Raw genomic sequence first — 13,129 nt, forward strand, 5'->3', positions numbered from 1 at the left:
AGAATTCCGAGCCATAACAATGTTTTTTTTTCAAAATTTATGAACTGTATTTGCATATCTTTAAAACCTTACAAATTGAGATTGAGTAAAGTTGTGAAGCTGAAAACAATTGTGTTGTACTTCATTCAAGCAGAAGATCTATTTTGAAATATTTCACTTTTGTAACACACATATTTTTTAGGATCATCAAAGGTCAGGGCCCTCTAGAGGGAAAGGGAGTGGAGGTAGGTACTTCAAAATACCTTCCAGGGACATACTTTAGCCTACAGACTCATCCTCAAAGTTTCATTTTTCTAACCTAACCCCTTTCCGAGATAGAAAGAAGTCACTAAACTAGAATTCTACCCAAATTTTGTTCTGGTCTTGAGAAGGCACGGGGTTTTCAGCCCTAATTGTGTTAATTTCTACTTGTTTCCGCCATTTCTGTTCGCTTTAGGTTTCATTTATTTATTGACGGTGATTTGCATTAGTTTTACGCTTGGTAGATAATTCATGGCGCCAAACATTTGTTTTGGAAGAAATGCATCATATATTTGAATAATAAAAATTTGTATCCTGAATTGGAACGTATTGGATAGGTTTACCCTAAAATGAGGAATAATGATGAAAAAGAAGAGCATGCTTTCTTATGGTCAGTTTCTTTCTAAAGTGGGGTTAAAATTAATAAGGTTCTGCCTACTGTCTTAAAAAAGTATCAATTTGGCTCAATGATTGGTAAACATAGGCTAGGTTGCATGCCAAATGTTAATTATGACTGGTAATTTTTCTTTTTGTAGTTATATTTCCAGCCAGATAGTGAAAATAAAACTTTGTGCATCTTTTGATGCACTTTTAGGCTAGCCAAACTTTTTGAATATCCTACATCTTAGCCCATTTAACAAGAATGGTCCTTTAGCCCTAGGCTACACTTCACTACACTGAAATGTCTTTTGATTCACTTCTTTAGTAATTGTCTTGTTTGACATTAGAAATCAACCACTGATCAAAAAAGACCACACATAAATTAGCCTATATAAACCAAAAGATTAACAGTTTTTTTGTCTTTAGCCTATGCTTGGGTTGCAATCAGCCCTATTGAGAAGAGGAAGAGCCAGGAAAAATTGCAAAGTAACAGAAGTAGCTCTCTGGAAGAAGTATAACTTTTTTCTAGAAAATTTACACAAAAACTCCTCCCCACAGAAAATTCTCCTGGTAGGCCTATAAGCCTAAGATTCAGTTATACATACTGTTTGGCTGATTCTCAATGGCAATTCTGGAATGATCTGATTATTGTGTCCTAATCTTTACTGTTGCTTTGTCAGCCCTGTTTTATAGTTTGCATAAGGGAATTCATTAGGCCTACTTTGTCTTTTCTTGTTTCAAGATGTAACTTAGCTAGCCTTTGGTTTGCTCACTGAATTTATTTTAGAGATTTTAGACTTTTGTTCTGATTAGATGTAGTTGTTCAATAGACAAGTAACTGAGCAAAGGTGCTCTATCAGTGCCTACCACATAGATGGTATTAAATCTAAGGGTTTTGGTTCTTGTACTGAACTTTTAGGTTGGCTATCCCCAGTAGCTATCAGCATATAGCAATGATATTGGCTTTTTTTGCCAATTTATTGAACTCTTTAGATTGCAAAATGGTGGTCTCAGCACCAGTATCCATCTTATCAGCATATAAGGCAATTCTACCTTTTCCTCACTAGAGATGGTCTCAATCATGAATTCCATCTCATCTTCTGACTTGCTTCTTGTTTCAAGCTTACTGCCTTGCTCTTGCAGATTTTGCAAGTTCATCTTCTTACACTTGCTGCTCTGTTTCCCTTTTGCTTGGCACTTATGACCTCTAGGGTATGAGCACCACAGAAATAGCATTCATGGGAATTTATTTTTTTCTGAACCACTTCTACTTCTTGTTTGATCTGAGCATGTGCTTGTTTGCAGCAGTGTTGTTTTGAGGAGGCAGGGGGGCTGTTCTCCCCCCTCCAATAATTTGGAGAAAAGATTATTATATGTCCCATGACCCTTGACTGTCTGGATATGGACCCCTCTTGCCCCCCACCCCAATAAAAAAGCTACAGCTATGCCTGTGTGTGTTTGTTTACCATCCATGTTTGGGTCTCTTGGACAGTTTCTATAACTCAGCTACACTCAATTGCTCTAGCCAAAGTAAGTGGGGATTCCTTGCTGAGAAGCTGTTCAAAAATTCAGTCATTCTTGACTCTAAAGACCAATAAATCTTGAACCAGCTGGTCTTCTAGTGTGCCAAGTTCTTATTCCTTTGTAATTACTTTCAGCTGGTTAACATAGGTCTTAATAGTGTCTCTCTCTAGTTTGTTTTGTAGGTGATTAATTAAAAAAAAAACAAAGCTACCAACAAAGAAGTTTTTTGGAAACCAATTATATTACAAATATTTTCTTTTGTACTTATTCCAACATTGAAAACAAAACAAAAAAATTACACTAAAACTTAATTTTGAATCAGTGAGCTTTCCTCAATTAATATCATTATATATCAAATATTTAGCTTAATTTTATTAGTTCTTTCCAAGACTTTCAGGGCAAATATAGCTTCACTACAAACAAGAGTTTGGATACTGCTCTCTCCCTAACTGTGAAAGTCTAAAGCCTACTAAGTCATTGGTGCTTCACTGAAAACAAATTATATTACAATTATTTTCTTTTCCAGTTATTGCAGCATTGAAAATGAAAATATAACTACAGTGAAATAAAATCTTGAACTGATGATATTCAACAACTGATAGCATTATATGTCAAACATTCAGTTTGATTTTATTTTTACTTTTGAAGACTATTCAAGGCACATATTGTTTTCAGTAAAGCATTGATGACACAGTAGGTTTTAGACTTTTACAGTTAAAAAAGGAGGGAAAACCAAAACTCTTGTCTGTAGAAATTCTTGTTTGTTTCAAGCTGGATTTGCCTATTTGATTTGTGTTTCACTTGTTTTAAGATTTATTTACTCATTTATATTAGTATCTATTGTTTATTTGTTTGCCATGATTGTTCATTTGATTTCTGTTTGTTTTGGGTGTCATTTATGGCTTAATAGCAAACTATTTTTACTTGCTTTAAGGTTGATTTGCATTTTCAGCTCAAGCTTTACTTGTTTTGAGATTTATTTATTCATATATATTGGTAGCTGTTGCATTTTTTTTGCTATGATTGTTTACTTTAATTTTATTTGTTTTGGTTTTGTCTATTCTTTAATAGTAAATTATGGCTGTTTTAAGTTTGTGTTATTGTAGGTTTTGATTTCTTCTGATCTTAAGTTTAATATGGCCTTTACTCTTCTTTAGAAAACTTCTTTTTTGGGAAGTTTTTTTTTTAATTAGTTTCTCTTTGTTTATCATTGCCAAAGTTTCAAGTTTTTTAAAATTCCCTATTTCAAAATATTTTTTCTTCCAAAATAAATTAACAGTTTTGGTAACAACCAATAAATTAAACTGAATATTGGATATATAATAATTTTAATTGCTGAAAGCTCACCAGTTTAAGATTTTGTTTCACCTAGGCTGTATTTAAAGCTTTGATGCCTCTAGGCCCAAATATTTTTGCTGCTCTGTTTTTATCCCTCTGTTTTTGCAAGATTTTCTGGGAAATTGCAAAAACTTTGGGAATAGTCAAAGCTGCAGGGCATAGTGGGCCCATTTGTAAATCCTGGTCTGCTTTCATTGCAATTTTCATTTTACTTTCAGTGTTGTAATAAGAACAAAAGAAAAATATTTGTAAAATAATTCCTTTTAGTAAAGCACCAAATATGGAGTTGGCCTTATACTTTTACTGTTAGAGAAATGGACAGTAACCATACTCTTGTCTGTAATGAAGACAATGTTCAGTAGAAGTACATAACCCTTACTCCCTGAAAACGACTACAGTCTAACAACCAATTCTCACTTGTGTTTTGTAAAATATTTGTAAAATAGAAAAATATTTGTAAAATAATTCCTTTTAGTAAAGCACCAAATATGCAGTTGACCTTATACTTTTACTGTTAGAGAAATGGACAGTAACCATGCTCTTTTCTGTAATAAAGACACCATTCAGTAAAAGTACATAACCCTTACTCCCTGAAAACGACTACAGTCTAACAACCAATTCTCACCTGTGTGCAAACTCTGTTCTCCCAATTATTATAATAAAAAAAAGTTAAACTAATTTTACAGAACTTTGTAGCCACTTAAGTAAGAGAATGATAATTCTAAGTAAGAGAAGTGGTTATTTAAATAAGAGAATGATACTTTTACCATTTGGGAAAAGGACAGTAGCTATATTCTTGTTTGTATGGAAGGCACCATTCATTAGAAGTACACAACCCCAATTCTTTTGGAAAGAATTGGGGAACAAACTTCCAGAAACCTTTTTTAATTGATTTTTGCTTGTTTTTTAATTGCAAAAAGTTTCAAGTATTTAAAAAACTCCTAATACAATTTTTTTTTCAACATCAGGCTTTCATCAAAGTGTCGAAGTAACAGTATCTAAGCACCAAAGTATTAAAGTAAAGAAAGGGTCAAAGTTTACAAGTTATCAAAGTAACAATAAGCAACTTGCACAACTTACAGCCCTTGCACCATAAAGCAAAGTTACCATGTAAATCACTAAATCCAAGTATCAAAATAAACAAAGTATCAAAGTAACAATAAGCAACTTGCACAACTTACAGCCCTTGCACCATAAAGCAAAGTTACCATGTAAATCACTAAGTCCAAGTATCAAAATAAACAAAGTATCAAAGTAACAATAATTATCTTTGTTAACTCAGAGCCATTTACCTGGGACTGGAGGGGCGGGGTCAACCCTGGAAGCATAGTTATTTGGCCTTTGAACTAATTGAACCAGATGATTATCTCCAAATTTCGACTTTGATCCCTTTGGAAAAGTGGGGGCATGGGCTAGTTGGCCAGTGATTGCTTTTGGCTCTTACAAAATAGCTAGAAGTTTCAATTTCTTTGTATCAAAGATAATATGGCCACCCATTCCACAGAACCCTATATTCTATAATGGGTAACTTAGATAAGTTACAATCCTTGCCCCAGGGGGCTAGGGCAGATTTCTCAACCCCTAGGTTATATTAATTTGATTTCTGGACTATTTTGAACAAAACTGGCTATTTCAAAATTTTTATAAGATGCATTTGTAGAAAAAAGGCCCAAGGGTGTGGGGGGCTTGTTTCTTTTGATCACTTTCACTTCTTAAGAACTTGCAACTTAGATAAGTTATAATTCTTGTCTGGGATGCTATGGAGGATTTCTCAACTGACAATTTGTAGTAATTTGAATTTTGGACCATTTTGATCAAAATGACTATCTCAAGATTTTTATCAGGTGTATTTGGGGGAAAAGGCACGGGAACTATTCTTTTTGATGCATGATCACTATCCTTGCTGTTAGCCTCTGAAAGCTCTTCTACCATTTCTGGAGTACTTTCGCCAGCATCCATTAATGAAGCCTGAGGCTTTGCAGCATTGACCAGTCTAACTAGCCTGAAAAAAAACATACCAAATATATCAAGTACCATGTGCCAAATTATAAAAAAGGCTGCCACACTCAATTTTATTCTGTTTTGAAAACACAAAATCTTTCAATCACTTTTGAAGACTTTTATAAAGGTAACTAGAACTTTCAGTTTCCAATCAAATAAACCATCTCTGAAGTTTGTATGACCACTCTATACATAAAACCTTATATGGCCTAGGGGCATAACTTACAATACTTGCCCCCAGGCCCTGGGGAAGGTGTTGACCCTGGAGTTTTGTTATTTGATTTTTAAACTATTTTGAACGAAAATAGCTATCTCAAAGCTTTAATTGGGAGCATTTTGGGAAAATGGCCTTGGGGGGCTATTTGCCCTCTAATCACTATTGACTCTTGAGAATGGCACTAGAAATTTTGATTTACAATCGAATAAGCCTCATCCAAAGTTTATACAACAATCCCTTCCATAAAAACCTTACATGCCTCCAGGGCAATTTTAAAAAAGGGCAAGGGGGCTAGTTGCCCTCGGATTTATTTTGAATCATAAAGAGTGAACTAGAACTATCAATTTCGAATCAAATGAGTGCTCTTCAAAGTTTATATGAGCATCCCTTCCATCAGAACTATATATGCCCCAGAGCATAACTTACAACACCTGCCCCTGGGGGTTGCATCAACACTGGATTTTTTCTTCTCTGACCTTTGAACTATTCTTAACAAAATAGCCTTCTCAAAATTTGCATTGGATGGATTATGGGAAAAAAGGGCGTGGAGGGGCTAATTGCCCTCAGATCTCTTTTGACTCTTAAATAGTGAACTAGGAATTTCATTTTTCCAATTAAATGAGCCCTCTCCGAAATTTATGTAAGCATCCCTTTCATAAGAACTGTATATGTCCTATGAACATAACTTACAATGGACCATCTGTGGTCGATACTGGGTTTGCTTCAGCTAGAAGCCATCCTAGCTGAGTGGTTGGCACACTAGACCTGAAAACCTGTGTCCATGAGGGCAAGGGGGGGTTCAAGTTCTGGTGTTGCTAGTTATTTGGTTTGAAATATGGTTGAGTGACATGACTCTGTAAGCTCTGTCAAAGCTGATGCAGCTTTAAATGGGCGCCTGGAGAAACTGGAGGAAGGTAAACAGGAGGGGTGTATAAAAACACAAGATTGCTGACCCCCACCCTCCATTGTATTTTTGGGCTGAAGGGCCATTAAACAGAGACTAGCTCTGCTGGTTTGGACACTTAAGTCTAGTGCCGCATCCTTTACCTTTTTATATACTGGGTTAAGTGGTACATAATGGTCAAAGAAAATTTTTCAGCAGTTAGGGCAACAGTTAAAATTTTCAAATATTCCCTGAAAACAATCTAAAATTATCTGCAAGTAATTTTAATTTTCTGAAAGCTGCTCAGACAGACTCCTTTACTTCACCACATTTGTATTGGTCTGAAGAAAGAGAATGAGTTTTTTGCATCACTTAGAGCTTTTACTTTTGGTTATGTTTTGTCATCTTTTAATTTCTTTTGACTATCAAAATTATAGTCATGTTTGGTTAGGCTTATGCCCCTCATGTATCGTGGCTATGAAGATCACAATTAATGGAGAAAAAAATTTCGAAAGAAGAGGGAAGTATATTATTAATAAATTTATATGTGAAAAATACTAACTTGGTAGTCTCTTGTTTTTGAAATATCAAAAAGTTGATTCTTAGTATAAAGTTCATTAATATTATGAGTAAATAAAGTTTTAGGTGATAAAAGTTTAACGGCTTTATTTTGGATTTTTTGGATTTATTTTATAACATGATACAAAATTACTAGCCAATAAAGAGCAACCATAGCAAATATACGGGTAAAAAATAGCAAAATAAAGTAACCAAAGAATTTTATAGGATACTAGGTTTTTAACTTGGCGAAGCACACCCAGAGATCTGGACAACTTTGAAGCTATAATATTTGAATGTGTTTTCCATGATAGATTTTCATCAATCATAAAACCTAAATACTTTGTTACCTTTACTCTTTTTATTTGATTTCCATTTATTATTAATTCCAAATTAGTTTCAATACTAGATATCCGAGAAAATAGAATGTAGTTAGTTTTATTATAATTTAATGTTAAAAGATTGAAATCTGCCCACTCAATAAACTCGGTCATTGCCTTTATCATTTTATCAAAAAGTAGATCAACTGATGGAGCAGCTACAAGTAAAAGAGTATCGTCTGCAAAAAGGATTATACCAGCCTCTGACAAATAATACTTAATCCAATCAATAAATATTAAAAATAAAAGAGGACCTAGCATAGAGCCCTGGGGTACTCTGCAAGTTATCGTACTAGCTTCAGAAGTAAAACACCCATTCACCACAACCTGCTTTCGGTCACTTAAATAAGATTCAAACCAAGACAAACTCTTTCCGGTAACACCGATTTTTTCCAGCTCAAGTAATAACTGTTTATGGTCAATTGTGTCAAAAGCCTTTTTCAAATCCAGGAATAAAGCAGCTGGAATCAGACCCGCTTCAAACGACGTATTTACCCAGTCAACAAGTTTAATGGTTGCCATTTCTGTGGACATTTTTTTTCTAAAACCAAATTGAGTATTTATAAGAATTGTATTATTTTCAACGTAATCAGTTAGCCTGGATCCTATCACCTTTTCATATATTTTTGAAAAAAAGGGAGGATAGAAATGGGTCTTTTGTTTGAAGGGTCGTCTCTCTTACCTCCTTTGTGCAATGGTATTATTTTAGCCACCTTCAAAACTTCCGGGAAAATTCCTTTTTCCATAGACTTAGTAATCAAATTACATACAACTGGTGTTATAACTGATTTAACGGATTTAGCAATCTTAAGAGAAATCCCATCTACGCCACTTGAGTTTGATTGGATTCTACTGATAATTGTACTCACTTCACCTATGCTACAAGCATTAAAAACCAGCTGATTTTCTACTGGAATTTCCGACTGAACTATTTTGGGAGGCCGCTTAATTCTTTTCCGAGCATCGTCACAAAGTTTTGCTCCCTCACTAGAAAAATAATCACATAAATAATTCACAACATCATTTGGGGTAGTCAAATTCCCCCTCTCTGTTTGTAATTTATTAATAACTTCTATTTTACCCTTTTGACCCAGGAGTAAATTTACTGTTTTCCATGTTTTTTTCATATCACATTTATGCTTCATAAATTCATTTTGTAAATACATTTTTTCAGCTTTCCGTTTTAATCCGTTTAAAGTATTCCGGTAATTTTTAAGCTGCTGAAAATTAATGACAGATGGTTCACCTAAGTATATTTTATACAATTCATTTTTCCGACTTATAGAATTTAGAATGCCCTGTGTAATCCATGGTTTCTTTGGGAATTTCGTACTACCTCTTTTAAGTCTTCTTAGAGGACACGTATCATTCAATATCTTTGTAAATATTGCAACAAAAATATCATACGCAACCGACGGGTTATCTTCTTCAAAAACTGGAGTAAAATCTGCATCATCCATTTCTCTCTCAAATTTTTTTAAATTATCTTTTCTTAAATCACGAAAATATGTTTTATTTATTTGACCACTCTTATTTATAATCCTGTAAGATTTTTTTATTTTACTAAGAAGAAAAAGATGGTCGGATCCATCCGTGAGTAGAACATCGGCATACGAACTTTCAAGCAGCTTTCCATCCACAAATATATTATCGATAAGAGTCGCAGACTTATCAGTTACTCGTGTAGGAATAGTTACCAGGGGGTACTGGAATGATGCAATTATGGAGTTAAGAAAATCTAGATGGCTTGTACTTTTAAGGAGGTCAATATTGAAATCCCCCATTACTACTTTATATTTATGATCATTACTAAATTTCTCCATTAAATGCTCCATTTCTTCAATAAAAACTTCCTCATTAAATGACAATGTCTTATAAACTAAACCAACAACTACATTTTTATCAGATTTATCATCTATTTCAATAAAAAGAGTCTCAAGTCTTCCTTCAAGCCAAAGTGAGAGATCCTCCCTTACCCAATACGAATATCCTTCCTTTATCAACAAAGCCAGACCGCCTCGCTCCATAACCTGTTGTTCTTTTCTTTCATTAACATATCCTGGAAACTGGAAATCCCACACTGAAAAATTATCCCTATTCAATACAAACGTCTCACATAGTCCTATTACTAACGGTGTTTCTTGCATATCACTTAATATGTTACACAGTGTAGGGTACGCAGTCCTAAGGCCTTGGCAATTCCAAAATGCAAAAATAGTATCTTCTTTTGACCGACCATTTCTTCAGCGACTGACTATCCAAAAAATTACTAGCTTTCATTGCTTGAGTATTATTTCCTTCACTTAAACTATCATTTGCAATAGGGGTGGATAATACTTGGTCAACAGACAGCCGATTACTTTCTAAGTCTAAAAGCCTGTCGGTCATACTATTCATGATAATACTCTAGTATGCTCAATAGTGCGAACTCTTTGATATCTGAATGACGAAACAAACAAAAAAGTTTTTGACACGAGATTAGCAAAACAAAGCATCCAACCCCAAATAAACGAAAGAACTGAGGATGGATTCCACATGTCAGTACTGGTCACTGATCAGGTCATTCAGTGACCTAATTTTCAAGATGGCTGAACTGTTTTCCGGTTTGGCTAGCACACGGCCACCATCAGTCCAAACATTCCGAGCTCCTAATTTGTCGCGTGCCAGATTCAGCAGTTGCTTACGTTTTGGTGTTAAATACTCAGATATAAATACTTTCGATCGGGCGAGCTTCTTTTTGTTCATGAACACGCGCTTTGCACACTCAGATGAATGAAAAGTGACGAGAACGGGCGGGATAACATTTTCCGCTGAGCTAACTCGAGTACGTAAGTGCTCAGTTGACTTGATGTCACTAGCAAGCACACGGATCTCCATCTTAGCATTGAATAGCTCTAGAACGCTATTGGGCAGCGTTTCTCCACCTATCTGAGACAGTCCATGGATTAGAAGAACGTTCGATCTTCTTTCCTGTTCCAAATTGTCGTTGCGGTATTCTAGAATTTCGATGCGATTTTCTAGCGCCGTTATTTGAGCTTGAAACCCCTTGAGCATCTTTTCAATATTTGCAAATTTCGAACTGTAGTCGAGACTTATTGCATCATAGATCTTGGTAACAATAGTGTTAATTGCTTGTTCACTGATCACGCCTTTGTCGCCTGAACATTTCTCAATCACCTGTTTGTGAATATCCTGACGAAGATTTTCTTTCAATTTGGCAATTTCACTCTGCGCGTTTACTAGGGTAGACGAGAGTGAAGATACACTGCTTGTCGAAGCAGCACCAGTAATTCCCATTATTTCTTGATACACATCCGGAAATGTGGCTAGTTCAGTAAAAGCACCTTGAACTCCTTTCGACTTTTTCTTTGAAGCTTTGGGGAAATTTTCTTCGAACGGCAAAATGAATCCCTCACTCAGTGATGCTTTTTCGTGTGATCCGTAGCAAAATACTTGATAAGATTTTCCCTTCTTCGATGCAGTTATACCAACTATTCGAACAGGCCACAAAGGGTAGCCGCAGAATTTGTCAAACGCAATGTCATTAACACTGTAAGACATCGCAAACTTGATAATGTCTAATTTCCTGAGCTTCCAACAAAGGAAGTGCGGGACCCGGTACACCTGTCCCCAGCAGTTTAAGTACAAAAGTACGGCCGGTACAACTACGGCTCTTCTGTACCGTTTCCGCTCTCTTCTGCAGTTGGAGAGCTCGACAAATTAATTTTTTTCGCCAAAATAGGTTGACGTGGCAACACTGCTGGCTGATTAGATTGCGTTGCCTGATTTTGATAAATTCTAAATGTCCAAATGCTTTATCCCGACCTATATTATATAGGTCACTGATCATGAAAATATCTATAAGAAAATCCACAGCTCCCAAGGGAATTTTCACTCAGTAGCAAAATAATCCGCTTATTCAAATTATAAGCCTTTGGTCACTGAATTAATTTATCAAAATATTAGCTGTAGGTTAGGTAGAGACTATAATCCTTTTGCAATAAGTTATATCCAAAAAAGGTCCTCACACCATGAACTCTGAATCAAGACTGAAGCCATCTGCTCAATTAACCAGTTTTCACTCTCAAACATTTGTCCAAAACATTCATTCCGCAACTCAGACAGCTGTTCACATTTGGATACAAAATGAAATAAATTCTCATTCACACATCCACACATAGGGCAAAAATAGGGGCCAGCCTAAATTTTCCCAAAAATTTTCTTCCCTCACCTAAATCCAAACTATCCCTTCTTACCAAAATGAGAATTTCAGACTATTTGAAATGAAGTTATGATGTCTTTGCAGAAGGCACATTAGTTCTGCAACCAATTTGCAGTAATATGAGCACAAAACACGTTTCCGAACTGTTTTATTTCAAGAACTATCAAAGCATTAAATTTGTTTGATTAACTTGATCTAAAGGTGTATGCTTATGACAGCTAAGAGTACTATAGTCTTGAGATGTCACTAAAACAATAACCTTCTCTGTCATGTGTCTTATTCTTAAAGGGTTACTGCATTAGAATCAGCATTGGATGAAGAAATTTCTCTTGAAGAGCTGAGGAAATTATGCTCTGGTCGTCTGATTCCAGAAAAACTTCGCCTACGGGTTTGGAAACGTCTCCTGGGGATATCAAATCAGCATTTGGAAAGTCTAAGATTAGATGAAGAGTTCAACTTGCCAGATCAGGAAGCACTGAGGGATAACTGTAAAGAATATTTAGGTGAGTCAAATTTGTTAGGTTATGAAGCAACGTTGTTGCTTTTGAAGAGGTATTTTTCTTAAATTATTGTAATCAACTAACCACTAGTAGTTTTTCTATGTGATTCTTCACGAAGAATCTGATGTTTCTGCTTTTAAACTTCACGATATTTGAGTTAAAAGTTGAAACACTTTTCTGGCTTAGCAAATATATTGATGTGTATTATATTATTTTATTATCAATTCAAAAGCTGGCAAAATTTATTCCGCTTATTTTTTGTCAGCTTCATTTACAGCTGAATTCAAGATTATACTAAACAGTCAAATATTTAAGGTAAAATATTCATAATCAAACTTTACCTGTTTGATTGTGTACAGTCCAGTTTTGGGTCCAAATATACTTAAACTTTTTTATGTGTTTTACCCTGAACTTTCTTAGAGCAGGCGCTTATCCCACAAGGGGGGGGGGGTCCCAAGTAAGGCTAGGCACTGTTTTGTTTTTCAGAAAAACAGTAACGAAAAAAAAAACACGAAAAAAAAAAAACAACAGAAACAGGTCCAGCAAAGAAAAGTGATGTTTCTTTTATCTGCTCTGTTTTTTTTTTTCTTAGTTGTCTTAACAGCTGTTTTTCGTTTTTGCTTATCTTCCTCTCTTTAAGGATGTCGCATCCTTCCGACTATACTGGGCAAGATTATACATTTCAATTCCAAAGCTAGCGTAAAGAAACTGCCTTGAAACTATTCTAAATTGACAAATCCATTTCTTCTTTAATCGACCAAATACACATACGATATGACCCCAACTTCACAGATGATTCTAAAACCTATTAGAGGACCTGAGCCCAGCATGGTTTCATTCTTTTCACCTCAAGATGTTGAACAACGAAGTATAAAATAAAAGGAA

At 35.1% G+C, this 13,129-nt stretch overlaps 1 protein-coding gene across 1 annotated transcript in view; it reads left to right on the forward strand.

Moving 5' to 3' along the window:
• The first annotated feature begins 509 nt into the window (after window positions 1-509).
• The window catches only part of LOC136027550 (TBC1 domain family member 23-like), an 80,051-nt gene continuing 67,431 nt past the window's right edge, over window positions 510-13,129 (forward strand). The window contains exons 1-2 of the mRNA XM_065704911.1: window positions 510-631; window positions 12,033-12,247. Of these exons, the coding sequence (XP_065560983.1) occupies window positions 591-631; window positions 12,033-12,247 (256 nt within the window). The 5' untranslated portion in view covers window positions 510-590. The remainder of the gene's footprint in view (window positions 632-12,032; window positions 12,248-13,129) is intronic.

This window comes from Artemia franciscana, chromosome 5 (genome assembly GCF_032884065.1).
Source record: "Artemia franciscana chromosome 5, ASM3288406v1, whole genome shotgun sequence".
In the NCBI taxonomy this organism is placed as follows: Eukaryota; Metazoa; Arthropoda; class Branchiopoda; order Anostraca; family Artemiidae; genus Artemia; species Artemia franciscana.